Source organism: Ostrinia nubilalis, chromosome 18, assembly GCF_963855985.1.
Source record: "Ostrinia nubilalis chromosome 18, ilOstNubi1.1, whole genome shotgun sequence".
Taxonomy (NCBI): domain Eukaryota; kingdom Metazoa; phylum Arthropoda; class Insecta; order Lepidoptera; family Crambidae; genus Ostrinia; species Ostrinia nubilalis.
In genome coordinates, this window is record NC_087105.1 from 13,779,483 (window position 1) to 13,802,876 (window position 23,394).

The 23,394-nt window shown below is 37.9% G+C and overlaps 1 protein-coding gene across 1 annotated transcript; it reads left to right on the forward strand.

The window, feature by feature from the left end:
- Positions 1–936: 936 nt before the first annotated feature.
- On the forward strand, positions 937–7,213 carry LOC135080779 (uncharacterized). The gene is made up of 5 exons (XM_063975504.1): positions 937–3,290; positions 3,378–3,587; positions 3,668–3,886; positions 3,998–4,216; positions 4,393–7,213. Exons 1-5 carry the CDS (start codon positions 3,177–3,179, stop codon positions 6,274–6,276), a joined length of 2,646 nt encoding a protein of 881 aa, XP_063831574.1. The 5' UTR covers positions 937–3,176; the 3' UTR covers positions 6,277–7,213.
- Positions 7,214–23,394: the final 16,181 nt, after the last annotated feature.

Consider the following 23,394-nt stretch of genomic DNA (forward strand, 5'->3'; position numbering starts at 1 on the left):
TTTTTTCTTTCTTTCTATCTTTCATAATGCCGACAATGATGTCACGTCAGCTGTCACTAACTCGATTTCAGTTTGCTATGGCATCAGGCTTCTTGTATTTTTATTTCAATAAAATAGCGTTTTAAGTTAATTGACGTATTGCTAAAAGTTCCAAATATCTCAAACAATGTGGTGCCCATTTCGTACCATTGGAAAAAGTAAATGAGAGAGGTGCCGCCGTTACAACACCGAACTAAAAGTTGTTCCAAACTACGTACACTCTACGTAAAAAGGTACGTCGTAGAGTAACAAGAATTTTAAATTGGATTGAATTAGTTAGGTACATCAGAATATTTTAAAGAAAAAGGAAGAATGATAATTATTATATATAGACTACTTTGATCCTGGTGTTCTTAAACATGTAAGTGTCTCTTCAATGTTTATTTTTGATTTGATTTCTGTTCAGTGTCTACACCTAGATAATGTAACTTATAAAAATAAATACATAAAGGTAGCAGGAAGGCGCTTGCATCCAGCGCCTTCCTGCTACCTTTATGTATTTGCTGATGCTGTTATGATGAAAATCGGATACTGTGAAATCGATGTTTTTTCTTAAAAACGTAAATAACATTGTTATTTCAGTATCTACCTCTTTTTAAAAAAAGTTATCAATACTTTTCATATGTGTCACAGAAAAAGACATTGATTAAACGAAAATAATGGACAAGACGTCATAAAAACAAAATATAGTACGTGGCGGAAAAACTGCACATCGGCAATCATCACATATTATTATAGGGAATTTAGTGCAATTGTTTGTATGTATGGAGACACCTCCACTTTGGTATAGTAGGCTCATTTTTGCAACGGTGGTTCTTTGGATGCTTCTGAGTGGATTTCCGTCGGTAGACATCGGGACAGGGGGGGGGGGGGGGGGGGGCAAGTTTCCTTCTGCCGCGCTTCACTTTCAAAACTATGGCTGGTTTTAGAGTCACGCTGACCGTCAGCGCTGACAGCCGAAATGTATGAAGCGTCGGCGCCGAGCGATCAGCGTCACTCAGGAACTTTCCCTTCAATTACATACATATTGATCTGTCAGCGCCGAAGATCAGCGAGCAGTCAGCGCGATACTAAAACCAGCCTATAGGTATTAGGGCAAGTGTGGTATCATTTTTGGATAATTCAAGGATGGCAGATTCATTTCGTTCATTTCATTGAGCACAATAAAATTCACAAAAAGTAAAAAGTATTTTTTTAAACCACTGGTGATAATCTAATAAAATAAAGATAATTATGTCCTGAAAGCTACATTTATCAGGATTATAATATAGGTATATAAACAAAATAAAACATTTTCATAACCGACTAAGTGACATTATAAGACTTTCGTCATCAGAACTCTCAGCCCATTTTAACGCGAAAATTCAAACTGTTATTTCTGGGAATGCCGGGTGGCTCATGCAAAATGATTTCAGAATTTAGTGGAGTTTTAAATCCGCCCCTGCTTCGCACAGGCACAATCATCATTACCATCATTTCAGCCACAGGACGTCCACTGCTGAACATAGGCCTCCCCCAATGACTTCCACATCGCACGGTTGGTAGCAGTCTGCATCTGCGCCTTCCTGCTTCCTTTATCAGGTCGTCGGTCCACCTTGTGGGTGGACGTCTCACGCTGCGTTTATAACCTGCCGCAGCGTATGGATGTGGTCTATGATACTATAACCTTTCCGGAAACTGGCTTGTTCGGAAGGCTGGAAATCATGGCTCAAAAGTGAGATGGGTCTGTAATTCTTCGGTAAAAGTGTTATCTCCTTTCTTGAAGCAGAGCACCACCACGCTTCTGTTCCATGCCTCTGGCGTTATTCCCTCGAGTAAGACGGAGTTGAAGAGCCTCTGAAGGACCTTCAGTATCGGTGTACCACCCGCGTTCAGAAGCTCCGAGGTTATTCCGTCATCATGTCACCGGCTTTAGTTCGTTTACGGAGCTTCTCATTTCTGATTCGATCTCGTAAAGAAACACTAAGCACAGCCCTCTTCATAGCACGTTGTGCGACTTTAAGAGGCCATGTTTCCGAGCCGTATATCATCACTGGTAACACACACTGATTGAAGACTTTCGTCTTTAAGCACTGAGGTATTTTGGACGAAAAGATGTTGTGTAGTTTCCCGGAAGCGGCCCAGCCGAGTAAGATTCGTCGATTTACCGCTTTCTCGAAATTGAATCTACCTAGCTGAATCGTTTGTCCGAGGTAGACATACTTGTCAACAATCTCGAGAATCGAGCTCCCAAGCGAAAACAGGTAGGGTGCAACATGGTCATAAGCTTCGTTTTGTCCATGTTCATCCGAAGGCCTACCTGTTGGGAGATTCGATTAAGGTCTTTGAGCATTGTGCCGAGGTCTTCCAGCGACTCCGCCCTAGCACGTAAAACTGATGGCCGATGGGGCAGCAAGGTTCTGGAGTGGAAGCCACGTACCGGAAACCTTCCGATATTACATGCCCTAATCAGAACCGAAAGTATTTTCTAAAATCGGTTTTTCGGTAATCATTGCCGATTTTCCGTGGTTTTCAGTTCATACGGTGTTGGACATCTATAAAGTTCCGTGTGCAGTTTTTGGTCTGCCATAGGACGCATCTCCGGGTTGTGAATAGGGAAACGCCCTCCAGTCACCGGGGGGCCTACTAGTTTACCAGCGCAGACAGAAACCCAAGCGCGGCAGATCTCTCGGTGAGCCTGTCGGGCAACCTGTAACCCACAATTTGAGTGAACAGGGGGCCGTCGAGGCATTTGCCCGAACTACGATGCAGGGGACATCTTTAAAAACCTTCACAGGTGGGGGCTGGCGGGCTTTGTGGCAGGTTTGGCGGTCATAGCTAGTTTTAACATACTTGTAATAAATTGTAATCTATTCTACATGGGGTTCTTTAATATATATATACGCATAATTAAAAACATTGCATGTTCCATAAATCTCTTTCACAAAAGGTCGATGTGCGATTTTCCATGCCAGGCACTGTATCCATCATCCAGCAGTTTCCCATTTGGAAAAAACAATTTCAAATGTAGGATGTAGGTATTTTTTATAAATAACAACTACTTGAATAACTGTATCGATATCTCTCTTTAAGGACCTATGTGAGTTGAATCACGGACTGTACTAAGGTACATTATCTGCATTCATTACAAACGAACGATGGAAATGATGGAATCTATATTTTGTGTAAATTGTGGCTCAGCTAGTGGCTCTATGGTGCTGGAAGATGAACAGATTCTTCACTGCATTCAACAATGGAGGGCTCCACTTTCGGTTAGTTATAAAATACTTTTCTTTAAAAAATAGACAATATGTTTTATAAAATTATTTAAAGCCTTTAAAAATTATATAAAATTCCAGGTGCAGCCTCATGATTTAATATGTACGACTTGTTGGACTGAAGCCAGTCAAGCAACTACAAACTCGAGCTCAGGTGGGAGGAACTGTGCTCTTTGTAAAGTGGTTTTGCCACCTCGTAAACGATCACATCAATTAATTGCATTGAGAACAGATACTGAACATCATGTGAAAATCAGAAACATTATCTTGGAAAGACTTCTACCATTGCAGGCATGAATTTTTTTAAAATACTGAAATTATTTTCAGAAACTCAGAAATCAGTAATTAATTCATTTACAATACGATTTTAGGTTCGTGCATCACATCACATTTGTCATCCTTGTTGGCAAAGAGCTGACAGATCTGCAAAACATTATTCATTGCCATCATCATCAAGGGATACTGCAGCTTCAGGCGTACCATTGAGATGTATTAACTGTAATATTGATGTGACCCGATTGAGACGACATGTTTTAGTAGAAAATAATGCAATCCTGTTACAAGTACAACAACAGATTACACCAAGAGTGGTAAGTGTTATGCCTATTTAAAAGAGTAAAACAATTTGTTTACTTTTATCACTTTGAGATAATTTATGAATCTTATTCTTTTCTTGACGAAATAATTCTTTTAATTTACAGGCTACTTCAGCTGACTTCATTTGTGATGCATGTCATACATTGATATCTGAAAGATTAAGTGCTGCAACAGCCTCAGAAGATACTACTCCCATTGTGGGTCACCAAAACATTTGCATAATATGTGGTCGATCATTGTTTAATGCTCGAAGTCACGATTTGCAAGAAGAAGTCTATCGCCACATTTCACACGTTGTTCAAAATTGGGTTCAACCTCGTCAGGTAAAACACCATCAATTAGTAATAAACTCTATATCCATATCTATTACAAAAAGTCGCGTTGATCACTAGTTTAATTAACATTTGGTATGGAACTGTTATTTTAAACCAATGTTCATCACGCGTTCAACTTTTTTGTATTAAGGCACTATGTATTATAATATTATTTTTTTCCACAGCTTCAACCGTCAGACCGCGTATGTCATAGATGTTACCAGCGAGCAGAGGCCGCTTTGAATGAAACAAGAGCTAATAATGTTCCACAACTTGATAGAATTATACTACAAAATTACTCAAGAGCTCCTTATACACATGCACGCTGCATGTTTCCAACCTGTACCAGTACATCTCAACAAGTCGTTCCACATATGTTACGAGTAAGGCTTTTTAGTGACCACAAATACTATATTCCACGAGATTGTCGCATATGCAGCTTCCATTTAGAAAGACAGGAATGGTTACAATTGTTTGAAGAAACTTCAAATCACTGTTTTACAGCTGCATATATTGAAGATTTTTGTGAATTACTAAAAAGTGATAAAAACACAATTACTTTTAATGATATTGATGGGATGGATGAAAATCTATTTTATTATTGGTTGGGACATACAAAACAGCAATTCAGAGACTTAGAAGCAGAATTGCCTGAATTCCGAAACCGTGCTACAGCACTTGGTGCATACTTAATGAAATTACGAACTGGAGATTCAGACGAAAGAATTTCCACATTGTTGAATATGAGTAGAACGACTTTAACAAAGCTATTAAATAAAGCACGAGATGTTATGACAGAGCATTTCGTTCCGCAACATTTAGGACTTCAACATATATCGAGAAACCAAATTGCCGAAAAGAATCTATATATTCCCAATGCCTTATTCGGAAACCCAGGAAGTAATATTGAAGATAGAAAGGCAATTGTAATAATGGATGGCACATATATATATGTACAAAAGAGCTCCAATTATTCTTATCAAAAAAAGACGTATTCTTTGCACAAGTACCGGAACCTGGTCAAACCGTTCCTCATTGTATGCTGCGATGGTTATATTGTCGACGTGCTAGGTCCGTTTCCTGCAACGAAATCAGACGCTGACATATTAAAAGATGAGGTCAGGGACCCTTCACAACCTCTACGACAGTATTTTAAAGAAGGAGATATATTTATTCTTGACAGAGGATTTCGAGACTGTATTCCGATTTTAGAAAACCTACATTATTCGGTGCATTACCCTCTATCACTAGAATCGGGGGAATACCAAATGAATACTGAAAATGCCAATGAGTCCCGTAAAGTTACTCTCTGTCGATGGGTCGTAGAGGTTGTGAACGGGAGATTCAAAAGAGACTTTAAATTGCTACGGCAGGATTATTTTAACAAAGCGTCGAAACATTTAATGGCCGATTTTAAAGTAGCAGCAGCTCTAATTAACAGATTCCATCCACTTTTAGTAGACAGAGATGACGCTAGAGAAATCGTCTCAGTTATTCAAGAAAAAATATTTACAAATAATACGTTGGCAGAATTTGTGGAAACCAATAATTTAAATCGAAAGAGGGCTAATTTTGAAAGCATAACCGTTCAAATAAATAACCTCAATAATTTTCCACAACTGGAATATAGCGATTTAATTTTGATATCGTTAGGCGTATATCAAATTAAACAAGCGAGATCTTACTATGGGGAGCATATTCGCCAAGACGGAAACTATATTATAGAAGTTTGTCGGGAGGTTGACCGACAGTTGGTCACTGAATTACATTTGCTTCATTCTGAAAATGTTTGGCTACTGAGGGGAAAAATACACAGCCGCCACATCAGTCACAAAACTTATTTTGTTTATGTTTTGGTTGACGGATCAGAAATTGGGACATACGCAATTAAGCAATATTGCTGCAATTGTGTTGTTGGGCGCAGAACCATAGGTTGCTGCGCCCATGTAATGACCATTATATGGTATTTAAGTTGGGCCCGATTCCAAGAGAATCTAAACCCCCCGGCACAGTTTTTGGACGACATTTTGCTTCAAAATATTGATGAAATGCAAAATGATAGTATTTAGTTATTTTTATATATAAAAACCACAAATATGTAAGTGTAGTTTTTTCATCTCGGCTTTAGGCTAAGAACTCACGGCGCGATTACGTTTGTGTTTTTTCATCTCGGCTTTAAGGCTGCGTTTCTACCAGACATGTGCGAGGATACGTAGCAAAGAATGTGTTTGTAAAGAATCAATAGAATCGATTCATTTACCTCGAGGTTGTTTACAACACATCCCTCGCTACGCATCCTCGCACATCTCTGGTGGAACGCAGCCTTAAAGCCGAGATGAAAAAACACAAACAGGTAAAAATAACTAAATACTATCATTTACCTCTGCTATTGGTTCGATTCGATTCTGTTGGTTCTTTACAAATACATCATCTGCCGTTTGGTGTAGTGATTCGGAACGGACTACTATGCCGAGAGGTCCCGGGTTCGATTCCCGGCCGGGCAGAAATTGAAATAATGACTCTTAATTTCTGTGACAGGTCATGGTGTTACCATGTATAATATGTGTATTAAAAAAGTATTAAAGCAGAATATCCGTTAAGCTAGCATCCAAAACACAAGCATATTAGTTGTTTACTTGTGGCAAGATAGCGCTGTGTGAAATTGTCCAAAGATATTATTAAGATATTAAGTATATCCCCCTTACTTTCCTTACACATCTCTGGTGGTTACGCAGTTCGAGGGCTGGTATAAGATCAGCTACGGGCATGGCCAAGTAACTGACCCACATTGTTATAAAAATATTTTTATTACGATGGGCCCACTGAGGCATCATGCTCATCTTGAAGGAAACGCGTACTATTCGGCAAGTGTTTAGTATAGCTGCTTTTTGCGTTGTGATTTAAGTAACTATTTTCCGGAAGATCGATAAGTTTTAGGCTATGGTTTAAGTATTTAGGTATGACACATTTATTTTTGTTATTATTAATAAATATACTTATTCGCAACCTGAGTTTCACTTACTAATTCTTCTTCAGATAAATTCCAATGAATAATATTTGTATTGCATTAAGACACATTGTGTCCTAACAATTTTCGAGACATTGTTATGTTTAAGAAGTTAGAATTTTAAAATATCACTATTATACTTCTAACCTTCATTACAAAATATTATATAGGAACATGAGGTTTTTCCTTTGTTGTATGGAAAAATCCATTTACGAGATTAACTAGATTTTGCAGACCAAACTTCTTGCTCCTTGCATAGACTAAAGATGGTATGGCCAAGGAGATAGGAGTTTGTTATTTCATGTGTCAGATGTCAAAGATGGAGAGAAAATTGATTCATGTTATTTAATTACGTGCATATTTATTTGCAATATGTAGGTACTAGGTATATTATAAAAGTGGAACGCCGAGTTATTTCCAAAACCATTTCATAAACGATTTGGCTTCGATAAATACAATACAATAGGAGTTTGTTATTTGCTGTATCAGATGTCAATGGTGGAAAACAACTTATGATTCATGCTATTTATTTACGTGCATTATGTAGGCATGTTATAAAAGTGGAATATCGAGTTATATTTCTAAAACCTGTTCCATTATTATATACGATTTGGCTGAAACTACAATACAAAACATTTTTCGCATGTCGGTGTTCATACATTCACACAATACATTAGACGCCATGTTGTCATAAACGACATATTATAAAATCGCTGTGATTTAATATTCTTAATCATTAATTTTATGGCAAGTGTCCATCAGGAATCATTGTTCTTACACACAGAATCGTATTATTTCGCTTTCGGGTAGTAATATGTCAAAATTGTTGGTTCTTTAGGCGAACAATGTATGGAGAACGAACATTGTCCTTTACCCCCACCACGCAATTTTTTGCTAAATAAGTTTGGCGCGACCTATACCGTACTATTATTTTGTTTATTGCTATTTTAATACTTTTTCGTGCCATCCTGTGTTACCCCTCTAGAATTTCTGTTTTACCCCTGCGGGGGCAATTACCCCCCCAGGTTAGGAACCACTGATCTAGACATTCAAATTAATGTTCCTGGATATTATCTATTTCAGAACCAACGAATCTTTAATTCAAATACATCATTGTACGCGCCAGCATTAAAACCTCATACATTTCGAACTCATGTCACACTATTCTATCACTCATTCTGACAGTCCTTTTCCTATCCTCTCCCTCCCACCTTCAGTCTCGCTCTCGCATCGCAACGCGCCGCTTCGCCTACCTATCTGGGCGTTAATACTAAATAAGTATCCAAAATAAACCAATTCAAATAAACCCAAATCGCGCGCTAAACTCATCTCAATAAAAATTCAAGTGTTTGTGAAAGTGAAAGAAGAACCAAGCTTGGACCGTCCTGTGGAGTCTGCTCAATCGAAGGTATCCCATCCCGTTCCTATCCCAATCTCCTACAACTCCTTTCTGGTCCTACCGAGCCGGATGGTTCATTTCCTATCCTTTACACTTACAGAAAATCACAACTACACATTTTCACGCATCCGTCATTTTGACAACTCTCTAGAAAATTCTAGAAAATTCGCTCGTTTGACACATTCTTTCTGGAAAGTTCGATTCGTTTGACATTTGACACATTCTAGAAATTACTATTCGCTCAAACGTCAACTCGTTGTTTGTAAACACGTGTATTTTTTAAATTCAATTTTTTAAAATTTTATTTCAATTCAATTTCAAATTCGCTTACATACGCTACGCATTTTATTTTCCTACTGGATTATAAATAAATACGCACAACTCAACTCATTTTTAACGCTAGCTCTCGTGCGTGTGTTTGCTCACCTACAATACAATGGAGGGAGTAAAACGCAAAATTAATTTGCTTGAAGCTAAAAAAGAAGCGCTTTTTCAGAGGGTTCAGGAACTATACGACCTCAGCCTAAAGGTCTCCGACCCTCAGATTGAACAAATTTTCATGTCTCGCATGCATTCGATTGAAAAAACAAGATCGGATTTTCTTGATACCATTGACGAACTTAATTTGTGTTATATGAAAAATGATGAGGAACTCAAACCTACATTTGCCGCACTCAACTCGTTTGACGATTTGTACTGTAACATCCTTTCGGTGCAAAGCTTCATCGCACAACTAAAGGCCAACACAGAGCGTCGCAAACAGGATTTCGTAAAAAAATTACCGCCTTTAGAACTAGTCTCTTTCGACGGAGCCCCTTCCAAGTGGCCCGTTTTCTACCAAAATTTTAAAACGCTTATTCATGAGAACACTGGTTTGTCTCCAGGTGAAAAGGCTCAATACCTTATAGGAAAACTTTCCGGAAAAGCACTTACAATTTGCTCGGGTATTCCACCGACTGGTGAGAACTATTACATAATTTGGAACAACCTATTAGAAAAATACCAAGACATAAGAGTACAAGCCTCTATGTATTTGGAACAATTAATAAACTTCAAATCGCAATCTTTAGATGAATTTTTGGAACAGTATTGCTCAGCTGAAGCTGCCTTACGACGTTTACAGATTGATGACCTTTCCGATTTCATTTTGACTCATATTGCTCTCAGTAAATTAGACAAAGACACTCTAAATTTATTTGAACAATCCATTAAGCACGTAAAAATGCCTACGTTTAATGATCTCAAGACTTTTATAAAAGAACAGAATAAGATCCATTCTTTACGCTCATCTTTTACGCAGAATAAGCTGTACGTTAATAATAAAACGAATTTCGCATCGCAGTCTAAAAACTCGAAACCGACACAGTCGTTTGTTTCTAATACAGCTTCTGGAGTAAAACCCAATCAACATTACTTCCAATCTCAACCGAATTCGCAAGGCTCATACACTCCATCCGCTGTACGCAAGAATTGTCAACTTTGTAAGACGGAACCTGAACATGCCCTGTTCAAATGCAGTTATTTTCTCTCGAAAAATGCGCCAACTCGCCACTCTTTAGTTACTAAATGTAACTTTTGTCTCAATTGTTTAGGCTTTCATAACATCAAAGATTGCAGATCTCAAAATCGTTGCTCAGTTTGCCAACGTAAACATCACACTCTTATTCATATAGATAATTTTAACGTGAATAGACCTATGACGTCACAACAGCTGACTTGCAGCGCGACGCTTTCGCCGACCGACGCGTCCATGTCCGCGCCCGGTCCGGTCACGCCGCCGTTGCAATCGATGCCAACCAACAATGTATCTCTCTCTGCAGTCACGCCGTCGATCGCTGATGAATCTAGTACCACGGTCTTATTACCCACCGCGTCAGTGTATACTTATGACAATAATAAGACGTGTCAAAAATTACGCGTGTTTCTAGACACAGGTTCGATGAGCAACTTTATCACAAATAAATGTTGTGCGCGACTGAACTTAAAAGTCAATCCGCTACCTACCACTATTAAGGGCATAGGTCAGTCTGAAAGTGTGTCGCTAGGATATGTATCTTTCACAATTGCCTCACGCTTTGATCCCAGGTGTAAATACACTATTAACGCACGCGTCATTGATACAATAACCGATTATTTACCTAATGTAAAGGTTGACATAACCCAGTTATCGCATTTACAAGGTCTTCCTATGGCTGATGACAGCTTCGATATCCCTGCTGAAATCGATTGTTTGTTAGGCAATGAGATATTCCCGCTTCTTTTAGGTAGTAATAAAATAACTTCACCGCAATCCTCTGTCATCGCTATCGAAACCACGCTCGGATATCTCGCTATGGGACGCGCTCAGTGCTACTCAGCTCATTCACGCAATGATAATAAAGCATTCTTTTGCAATGTAGACTCGCACTCATTAGAATCACTCACGCAACGCTTTTGGGAGCTTGAAAGTGTACCTACTAAGAGACACATCAGCCCTGACGACGAAATATGTGAAAACATTTTCCAATCAACTCATTCTCGCGACGACTCTGGGACGTATACCGTTTCTTTGCCATTTAAACTCGACCCATCAGAACTCGGCGATTCTTACTTTACTGCTAGGCGTCGCTTCTATAACTTAGAGAAAAAGTTAGACTCAACTCCGGGCTTACGCACTAACTATAATGAAAATATTCAAGACTGTATCGATCGCGGTTTTCTGTCAAAAGTTGAAAACGCATCGAATTCAGAGGAAAATACTCCAAATTATTATATACCTCATCATGCAGTATACCGACCAGATAAACTCACTTCAAAAACTCGAGTCGTTTTAGATGCAAGTTGTAAAACAACCTCTGGAAAGTCGTTAAATGATGTTCTTTACACTGGCCCAAACTTACAAAGTAATATTTTTGATCTTTTAATTAACTTACGCATTTTCTCAGTCGCTTTATCTGCTGATATTGAAAAGATGTATTTCTGTGTAAAGCTTGATCAAAATCACCACTCGTTTCAACGCATATTATTTCGATTTGATCCTGGATCACCGATTGATACTTACCAATACAATAGGGTTTCTTTTGGCGTTTCTAGCTCGCCTTACCTCGCTATGCGTGTCGTTCGCCAACTCGCTGAGGACGAGCGCGCGAGTTATCCTATCGCCGCGTCTGAAGCTCAATCCTGTATGTATATGGACGATTATGTCTCATCGATGGACGGGTTAGAAAAAGCTGAACAATCTTACCATCAAATGGTTAAGATGTTCATGGCCGGGGGGTTTAAAATGGTTAAGTGGATCTCGAACAACCCTGAGCTTTTAAATAAGATTCCCGATTCGCATAAAAATCCTCAGCTCGTCGATTTTGACACTGACTCAGAAATTACGACAAAAATCATAGGCATGCAGTGGCAACCTAATGATGACGTTTTTCTTTACAAAATTAACTCTACTAACTCTGACCAATGCACAAAACGCACGATTCTCTCCGCAACCGCTAGATTATTCGACCCTTTGGGTTTGCTAGGCCCTGTGACAGCGTTTCTTAAACTTTTAATTCAAGAATGCTGGCAGCGCGAACTTGAATGGGATCAGCCAGTTCCAGACTCAATAAAAAATAAATGGAATCGGTTTGATAGTGAGATTAACTATTTATCGCAATTAAAAATATCTCGTCATATAGGAATCACCGCGGGTTGTCACGTCACTATCATGGGCTTCGCGGACGCCAGCGAAGTATGCTACGGAGCTGTAGTTTATGTGCGCGTGAGCTCTGATGCAGATTCACCCGGTGAAGTCTTTCTTATCGCATCCAAATCGCGCGTCGCGCCTTTAAAGAAAATATCTCTTGCGCGGCTTGAACTGTGCGCAGCGCTGCTCTTGACAAATCTTTTATTATCGGTTCGCGATAGTATAGAGAATCGTTATCCTGTTAACTCAATTTACGCATTTTCAGACTCGACTGTCACTCTCACGTGGATACATTCTCCCGCGTACAAATTTCACACATTTGTTGCGAATAGAATTACTGAAATTAATTCGAAACTCAACGCCAAAATTTGGTATCATGTTAATGGAAATGAAAATCCTGCAGATGTAATATCGCGACCTGTAACTCCTAAAGCATTATTAAATCAATTAAATTGGTTTCACTCTCCTCAATGGACAGCTCAGCCAATCTCGCAATGGCCTATCGAGCCATTTCAAGTTTCATCTAACAGTGTTCGACTGGAAGAGAAAACTATCGCTCTTGTTTCAGAGACAAACTCTCAATCGAACTCTCACTTTTTCGATCGATTAATTGATCGCATTTCCACGTACCCAAAATTATTACGCGCTACTGTGTACGTGTTACGCTTCGCTAAAATACTACGTTCAAACGGAGTGGTTACATCCTCTGATTTAGAACTCGCTGAACTCTATTTAGTACGCCATATACAGGCACTATTTTTTACTCAAGATATGCACGCAATTAAAAATAATAAACCCTTTAACAAATCGCTTCTCAAACTTAACCGTTTCATTGACTCTGATAATATACTTCGTGTCGGAGGTCGACTCACTCACTCTCAACTCAACTATGGACAAAAGCATCCAATCATTCTATCGCCTAAACATCGCTTCACTCAACTTTTAGTTGATTACTTTCATGTATGTAATTTACATACTGGTCCTTCACTTCTACTCAGTCTGCTTAGACAGAAATTTTGGATACTTTCCGCACGTAACTTAGTACGTCAAAGAGTGCATCAATGCAATATCTGTTTTCGTTTAAACCCTAAATCTACAAACCCTCTTATGGGCGACTTGCCATCATTTCGCGTTTCAGAAGCTAAAGCCTTTGTTTATACATCGGTCGATTATGCAGGTCCCTTCTTTATTACTCACATTCGCCGCAGAGGTGTTAAAAGCCAGAAGGCTTATATTTGTTTATTTTGCTGTCTTACAACTAAGGCTCTACACATAGAGTTAGTTTCAGACTTAAGCTCTGATCTATTTCTCGCCGCTTTTCGTCGATTCATTTGTAGAAGAGGCCCCGTTTCCATGATATATAGCGACGGAGGTACTAACTTCATTGGCGCTAAACGCAAGCTTGACGAAATTTACGCTTTTTTAGAATCTGACTCTCACAAAAATTATTTAAGTTCACATTTGGCTGAACAACGCATTAAGTTTCTTCATAGTCCACCATATGGTCCGCACTTTAACGGCATCACAGAGATAAATGTTCGTTATGTAAAAACGCATCTTTATAAAGTTATTGGTCTTCAAGTGTTAACATACGAAGAGTTCAACACTGTACTTGTACAAATAGAAGGCTTATTGAATAGTAGACCATTGTGTGTTCTTAGCTCTGACCCATCTGATGTATCCGCTCTCACTCCCAATCACTTTCTCAATATAACTCCACTGAAATTCTTACCAGTAGAGGATGTCTCTGATATTTCTGACAATCGGTTAACGCGTTATCAGTTAGTCAATAAATTAGTGCAAAGCTTTTGGCGTCGCTGGAGTCAGGAGTATTTAACTTCTCTACAACGCCGTGAAAAGTGGAATACGGTGACCAAACCGATAGATGTGGGCTCTGTTGTTGTTATAAAAGATGACAATGCGCATCCTCTTTGTTGGCCATTGGGTGTGGTTGTGGAAGTATATCCCGGAAAGGACAAAATCATTCGCACCTTAAAGATTCGCACTGCAACCGGTACTTATGTTCGGCCTGTAGTTAGAGTTTGTCCTCTTCCTTTACAGTAACTCAAATAATGTTCTTAACTTTATTTTAACCTTAACTTTAATTTAACACAACTTTAACGCTAATTTAACTCGTTTAGTTCTCTCTAACGCATGTTTTTTTACGTTTTTAACTTTTTTTTTACAAACGCTACTCAATCTAGAGGAAGACCTCTAGGCCGGGGGAGTTGTACGCGCCAGCATTAAAACCTCATACATTTCGAACTCATGTCACACTATTCTATCACTCATTCTGACAGTCCTTTTCCTATCCTCTCCCTCCCACCTTCAGTCTCGCTCTCGCATCGCAACGCGCCGCTTCGCCTACCTATCTGGGCGTTAATACTAAATAAGTATCCAAAATAAACCAATTCAAATAAACCCAAATCGCGCGCTAAACTCATCTCAATAAAAATTCAAGTGTTTGTGAAAGTGAAAGAAGAACCAAGCTTGGACCGTCCTGTGGAGTCTGCTCAATCGAAGGTATCCCATCCCGTTCCTATCCCAATCTCCTACAATCATAAGTTAGATTTTAAGTTGTTTTGCAGTGGATTGGTACCGCTTTTACGAGGAAATAATAAGTATACCTATGTCGTTTCGTTTAATTTAGGAATGATAAAAGTTTGTTCATCTAAGCCACGATAATACTCATTAAATGGAAATAATAATATCGCGATGATTCTAAAAACTTGAAACACATTCTAAACATACGAGAATGTTCATTTTGCTATGATTTTGGACGATTGGTAAATTGTTTGAAAACCACACATTAAACGAAGTGTATTCTTGTCACGCTTTAACCAGCAAATGAACGTAACATAATCGCCCAACAAGACACCATATTTTAATTTCCAACGCCATAAACTAAGACAGTCCATTCCCACACGAGGCTGTAAATCCACAATAATTACTTAACAGTTCCCTACTTTGTACGCGGTATAAAACATAACAGCTCTTCACAAACAGACGGTTTACTGCGAATGCACTTAGAGCTTATATTGTTGCAAGTTTACGAATGTGCTTGCTACCTTGTTGGATTTTAGGTAAGTTTTCTTTAAATGAAGCTATTCAAGATGTCTTCAAAAACTTGCATATGTACGTTCTGTGGTCATACTTGTATTTTATGATACTTTTAATTAAAAGTTTATTTAATAAAGTACTCAGCTACCAAGTCCCTTACGACTTTAGCTTCAAAAACTTTTTATTGATTCTACAAGTGCCCGAAGAACACACGAAAATTATTAACTACTTGCTGCAATTGGATCTGAGCCACCGTGACGTCTTTCTGCGAATCCTAAACCTACAGTAATCCTAAAATAACTGATAATGATTAAATGATCAGTTTACATTGACAATGTTCTAGAAAAAGTAAAGGTACTTACCATCAGCTGACTGCGAAGAAGCCTGATCTCTCCAAAACTCCTTTAAACGCCACCTGAAACAATAAAGTGTTTAATATTAGATAAAAAATCTAAATTACGATGCACGTAATATTTTTAATAAACAAAATCATATCAATATATCAATCAATAACCAATCCTATGTCATAAATGACCAAATAATAGGTGCAATGTTTTTCCAAAATGGTGATATTGGAAAGTCTTTGACCAGTGTGTGTTGCCAGTGATGGTATATGGATCTGAAACGTGGTCGCTTACTATGGGTCTCATAAGAAGGCTCAAGGTCACCCAAAGGGCGATGGAGCGGGCTATGCTTGGAGTTTCCCTGCGTGATCGAATCAGAAATGGAGAGATCCGTAGGAGAACCAAAGTGACCGACATAGCTCGCAGAATTGCTAAAATCAAGTGGCAGTGGGCGGGGCACATAGCTCGTAGAGACGGTGGCCGTTGGGGCAGGAAAGTTCTTGAGTGGCGACCACGGGCTGGAAGACGTAGCGTGGGCAGGCCTCCTACTAGGTGGACCGACGATCTAGCGGGAAGAGCCTGGATGTGGGCAGCGCAGGACCGTGCTTTGTGGAAAACCTTGGAGGAGGCTTTTGTCCAGCAGTGGACATCATTTGGCTGAAACGAACGAACGAAAAATATTGGAAACACATTTTTGTGATGCGTAAAATAACCCTGTAAAAGCTATGAATTTGTGATACAACAATTTTGGGCTGTTTCAGGCAAAGGTATAAAATGTTTATGCATTTTCTTCAAGATAACTCTCAAGTGAATTTCAATAACCAGAGCAACATAGTCTACAAGACCCAGGACCTCACCATCCCAGGTTTACGAGCTCAAGTTTTAAGCACAGGCTTGGTAATCTACCTCGTGTGCAACTACGTTTACGTTTCAATTATATTGTAGAACAAAGTTATAAGGATTATCGTTAAACTTCAACATGGTTGTTGGATGATGTAGCTGAAAAATTACGAAGTAAGCATTTGTAAAGTTAAATAAGCTTTATTCAACTTGATGTTAACAATTAATGATTTACTAAAGACGTCTGGATTTGAATTTTCCATTAGGTAACTCAAAGGTGACTGACTGACTGACTGACTGACTGACTGACTGACATAGTGATCTATCAACGCACAGCCGAAACCACTGGACGGATCGGGCTGAAATTTGGCATGCAGGTAGATGTTATGTTGTAGGCATCGGCTAAGAAAGGATTTTACGAAACTCCACCCCTAAGGGGGTAAAACGGGATCCACGCGTACGAAGTCGCGGGCGGCCGCTAGTTACTGTAGTTAGTCGGACATGATATAACCTAGGAGAGCGAGGACAGTTGTAACAAAGGTGAGTTGTCACAAAGTGAATTTCTCTGTACCTATGACTGTTAGCGAGCTGACAATATCACGGAAACTGTGTCGTAAGAGCAACGAATTCGTGAGATTGCTAGCTCGTTATACAATAACGATAAATCTATACTTATAATAAATCTGTAGAGAGGTCAATTCTGTACATGAAATATATTTTCAAAATAACTATCAGGGGGTGATTAGTGATCGATACTGATGCCAAAAATGCAATCAGTAAAATTTTTGTCTGTCTGTCTGTCTATCTGTCTGTCTGTCTGTCTGTCTGTCTGTATGTTCCTTATAGACACAAAAACTACTCGACGGATTTTAACGAAACTTGGTACAATTATTCTTCATACTCCTGGGCAGGTTATAGGATACTTAGGAATTCCCACGGGAACGGGAATTAGCGGGAAAATACTTTTGTATGAAAAATCTAAACCGCTTAAGTTAGACGCTGGAAATTTGGCATGGAGGTACCTTAGTAAACTTAAAGCTTAGTTACAACAGGATATTGGAAAATTCCCACGGGAACGGGAGTTAGTTTGAAAAAACATTTGTATGAAAAAATCTAAACCGCGTAAGATAGACTCTTGAAATTTGGCATGCAGGTACCTTAGTAAACTTAAAGCTTAGTTACAACAGGATATTGCAAAATTCCCACGGGAACGGGAGTTAGCGGGAAAAACATTTGTATGAAAAAATCTGAACCGCGTAAGATACGCGTAGTTGAAGGGGGGGTAAAACGAGATCCACGCGTACGAAGTCGCGGGCGGACGCTAGTAAATAATAAATCTTTGGACAATTTCACTAGCCCCAAAGTAAGCAACTCAATGCTTGTGTTGTGGGTGCTAGCTTAACGGATATACTACTTATATACTTTTTTTTTAAATACATACATATTAAACATAGTAATACTCAGACCCGCCACAGAAATTAAAATTCATCATTCCAATTTCTGCCCGGCCGGGAGTCGAACCCGGGACCTCTTGGCATAGTAGTCCGTTCTGAACCACTACACCAAACGGCCGAAAATCTTGGGTTCAGTGAAATTGACTTTGTTACAACTCTCCTCGGTCTCCCCTGCTACCCCCACTAAAAAAACCGTAATGTTATTGTTTGTTATATTGACGCATTATTGAAAAGAAACAGCTACTCGTATTATTTCAATAGTCCGTCTGAAAATACCCGAAACTTTCAAAGCTGAACAAGTTTATGTCACTTTCTCAAATGCTTTTTGCTGAACTTTTTCTGACAAGTCTTGTTAGGCTAACTTGTCTGAATTTGTGTTAAAGAGTTAGGCGAGACTTGCTAACTTCAAGATATGTCTAAAGACTTGTGAAAGACGTTTATATTTTAAGAAAATATCATCTTACACTTCGCTTATGTAAATCACAGTAGCATCTTTTAGGGTTAAATGTTAATATTTTGTCAAATTAAATCACGTTTCTAAGAAAAAGGAGTTCTAAACATAAAACTTTTTCTAGCGCAGTTGGGTAAAAAAAATCTTTTATTTAATAAACTAACATAATTTAACCATAAAATACTTCTTACAAAAATAAACGGTTGAAAAATAATCGTAGAATACCTCACTTTTGTTGAATGTCAAAGGTTGCGTTAAAAGTTTAAAGATAAATTTAAAAAAAAATGAAGAAAGAACAAGAATGAAAAACAAAATGGTTAGGACTCCCTTCAACAAATAGTTAAAACTTGAAAATACTGCAAAAAAAATTAAAGATGGCCAAATAAATATAAATAAAACAAGTCACAATCACAACACAGCCCAATTCAGAGCGGGCCGGGTCCAGAACAAACAAATATGCCAATGGACAAGTTCAAAGCAAACACGAAAACATGGATCTGAGAAGCGAAGAAATTTTGAGTATCTATCGATAAAATTATTGACCTGAAAGAAAACATGGCACAAACACGGCCAAAGCTTTTTTTTATCTGAAATATATTAACATAATTACGTAGAGTACGTAAGTTGTTTTCTCTTTTTTTAATAAGTTAGATTTAAAAAATCTACGTTACTTCACTAAAAAGGCATCGCTTTGTTTATCAATACAAAATTTTTTGTCTCAAATTCACGTGTTTTTTTCTCTATTCGTAATAACGTTCTTTCGTTGTTTTTAACCGACTTCAACAAAAGGAGGATTTCAAGCCGTCGCTTTTTACAAGCTTTTTTTTTTATTTATTTAGAAAAACAAATCAGTCTATGCAGAAATTATTTTCAATACAGACACGGAGAAATGATTCAGAATATTCAATTTTTGCAAGTCCCAACATGCCACCTCCACGCAATTCGTACCTTTAAGCAACAACTGTCACAAACTACCAATCGATGCCTTTTCCTCGTGTTTTTGACTTGGAGTCAAGTATGGCAGCTTGACCCACATTTCGGTGTGACATCAATAACACTTGGACCGAGAAAAAATAAGAATTTCCATCGTAATATATTTACAATTTATTGTTTTGGGAAATCGTTATCATTCAATATCAGCAACATAAGCATAGCATAGTAAGTGTAGATTACAAGATTTTTTTTTAACTTATAAAGACAGATATAATATTAGGCCGCATTCACACAATTTTCAGTAAAAGCTTTACTCGTACCTACTACTCCAGGTTCATTATATTTTGTGATATAATCAGAAACCTAAGCCCTAATATTCTTTTGTCCCATGCTAAGCTAAATCACTCCTAGAACATAAGATAAATAGATACATCATCATCATTTACAGTATAAGCGTTCAGAAGTCCACTAATGGATATAGGACAACCCCATAAAATACCGCAGACTCTGAGCTATTCACTCGCAACAGTTTCCCACAATACTAAGTCATCAGCCCACTGGGTGGGAATCTGAACCAACCGGGTTGGATCATCATATTGGTTATGGTATGGTATAATGGGTGCCTTTTTTATGTGACAGGAGGCAAACGAGCAGACGGATCACCTGATGGTATTTGACTACCGTCGCCCATAGACACCCGTTAGTCTCAGGGGCGTTACAGGTGCGTTGCCTGCCTTTAAGGTGAAGATACGCTTTTTTTTAAAGCTTGCAGGACGAAGTTGTATCAGTCCGGAAACACCGCAGACGCCAGTCCATCATGAATTTCAGTTTTTGTAAAAAAAATAGTTTTGACGGGAACGTTTTTGGGGGCATTTTTGTCGATAAAATTAACATCACAACATCGCCTTAAATTATCGCTAGCCTTATCCCAAACACACTGTATAGCTTAACATCTAAAACCGAACACTTGCCTAAATGGTGACCTTAACATTTTAAAACGAAAAACATACTGAGACATCTTTATATCAAATTAACAAGGAAATAATAACTAGAAAGTGATAAAAACTAAGTAAGCACACAGCCAAGTTAACAACCTTATTAACTTACGAGCTAGTTCGGTAAAAGGAGACTGAATGCAAAATCACATCTTACTTAAGTATCTCCCGACCAAAGAGAAACTTCAATATTTTATAGCATCCACATAAAATAGACTTTACAGTTTTCAGATTGAAGGCAGCGACGGAAAATTGTGTAAGTAAATATTTATAAAATATTGATTTATAGTGTCTTGACTTTTCTCAACTTAGTTGATTGCTGTCATTATGGCAGCAACAGATAAACCATGGATAAAAATTACGTCAAAATAGGCATAATGCAAAAAATGATAATATTCTAGTTTTTACTTTAAATAAGTAGGTAAGTCTTAACAAAATTATAATAAGCTCTCAGTCTAACAACTATGTATGTAGATGTCAATCATGGATGAGGCATTCAGAATACTTTTTTATTTATTTATTTAACAACTAAAAGACAGTTACATTGGGACAATTACATTTAGATAGCTTTAAAAACCACTAGGGTTTGATGTAAAGCTAACGAGTTTGCAGTGGGTACATTCACAATTTCACATACAATACTTAATGCCCATTATCTCATGTGATTTGCAAAATAAATGTAAATAACTAAGGCTAGGTTGCACCATCTTACTTTACCTTTAACAAACGTCAAAAATCTGTCAAAGTCCATACAAAAAGCACCGGTTATGTCAAAGTTAGGTGGTGAAACTCAGCCTAAGCGTCAATTACTGACCCAGTGTTTTATTTAAGAACTAGCTTTCCACCCGTTGCTTCGCCCACGTGGAATGTTGTATGTCACAGAAAAACTTTATCGCTCGCGTCCCTGTTTCAAAAACCGGGATAAAAACTATCCTTTGTCCATTTCCGAGACTCAAACTACCTCTATGCCAAATTTCATCAAAATCGGTTCAGTAGTTTAGGTGTGTAAGCGAGACAGACAGACAGAGTTACTTTCGCATTTATAATATTAGTATAGATTCAGACTGATTATATTATTAGTCTTAAAACTTACTTATTAGTAAGTAGATCACTCAAACGCTCTATGTTATTTTACAACTTCTGTCAATTTTGCATCTTCACCGTGCCTGAAGTTGTTTGTTTCGAAAATAAAATATAGATTTAAGAGAGCACGCGAGTCCTATTTAAAGTTGTAGAACATAAACATTTTAGTATAGTAGTTTCACTATAATTTCCTTGTTATAGGTATTTTAAAATGTATGTTTTTGATGGGAATATGTTTAATGCATTAACGTCAGGCTGCAAGTACATTTTTAATGAAATGTCAGAATTTTGTCTTAAGTTTATTAAATCTACCAAGAATAAACAAATGGAAGTAAAAGTTATTCAAAACATTTTTGTTTATAGTTACCTATATCAATTTAACACTCAGAATCGATTCAAACTAAAAACAACTGTAAATATTACTTCTCGAAACTGTATTACGAATCCCCTGGGAATCGAACTCAGGAACTGCAAATCAAAAGCTCAGCTGTTTAGCGTTTGTCGGGTAGATTGCAATTATTTTCCCCAAAGCTCAAAGGGTAAAGTTGTGCAAAGCTTCGAAATATATTAAAAATATAGTTTAGTGTGTCTTTTTCTGTAGTGTGTTTTATTATAACTTTGTAGAATACAACGTTACGAAAAAGATAATATAAGTATATCGTATACATAATAAAGTGCTAGAGATTTTCAATAATAAAGTCCTTTCATACATCCCCAGAAATCTAATTTTATTTTTATTTTTTTTTATTTGCAAATAAAAGACTTTGAACGTTATAACTTTAATATATTTTCCTGGAGGTTCCTGTGCGGTCGACTGTGACTATGAGATATCCATATTTGGTCATGTGTATCCGTAGCGAGTACCAAGTATATCACTCAAGTAGTTTCTAAAAAAAATCATCTGCGACAGTCGATTGCTTTCGTGAGTGATCTCGTAAGGGTTCCGTTTATTTCAAGATAAAGGAACCTCAAGAATAACTTCAGAGAACAGCATAATATCAGTTTCTTTCTCCCTTTCATTACACTCAAAAATACCGAAATAATTTCCGTGAACGAAAATGAAATTATTTTTAGCATCATTGTATTGATGTTTTTAGTTTCCCTTCGAGAAAACCGCTGTATTTCACGAAAATAGTGGTGTTTTGTAATATTTTACGTAAGCCCACCATTTACCTCGAGGATGGCCGAAAGCTTTCACGGCGCCATCGCCGATATTCGAACAATAATTCACAATCGCATCTTCCTTACACAACAATTCCATTTATTGAGCGTATATAAATGTTGCGGGCATGTTGGGGAATCGGACGTTATTGTGATTGCCTAAATAAACAAAGACAATGAGGTTTTCACTTATGACAATCAGTATCTATGTATGCAGGCTAGTGATGACAGCATCTGGACTATTTAGTCGTCACAAGAAGCAGATGTTATATGATGGTCCAAAAGACGTTATATTGGTATGTCATATCAAAAATAGGGGAAGAAAAGAAATCATTCTACATACATGTGATAAAAAGAATGTGATGGCAACGTTTTCCAGATTACAGCTATCCTCGTCTGATGAAATTTAATTAGCATACACTCCGAATACTCCCTGGGTCTGCGGGTGTCTATTGGCGACGGTAATCACTTACCGTCAGGTGATCCGTCTGCTCGTTTGCCTCCTGTCACATAAAAAAATAACACTAAAACTAGAAACGAGAGCTAAGTGTAAATTACACTCAAACTCCCCTGGATCTTTGTCACTGGATTTTTGATTCAAGAATTATTTAGTTCCTCTAAAGTACGCAACAAACACTACAAATACGTTCACCGAGCATACTCGTAGTTTGTGGCAGAGCAACGGGCGAACACTCTACATTTACTTTTCCTAATTTATTCCGGCCATTCCTCGAATCCATCAATTCCGCCCAATGCCCGCAACATATAAATACTGGCTACGTATACACGTAGC

What these genes read in the sequence shown, in the direction of transcription:
- LOC135080779 (XM_063975504.1), top strand. Translation starts at nt 3,177, where the DNA reads ATGGAAATGATGGAATCTATATTTTGTGTAAATTGTGGCTCAGCTAGT. An exon ending in AACAGATTACACCAAGAGTG is followed by an intron (nt 3,887 to 3,997) that starts GTAAGTGTTATG and finishes TTTAATTTACAG; the next exon opens with GCTACTTCAGCTGACTTCAT. An exon ending in ATTGGGTTCAACCTCGTCAG is followed by an intron (nt 4,217 to 4,392) that starts GTAAAACACCAT and finishes TTTTTTCCACAG; the next exon opens with CTTCAACCGTCAGACCGCGT.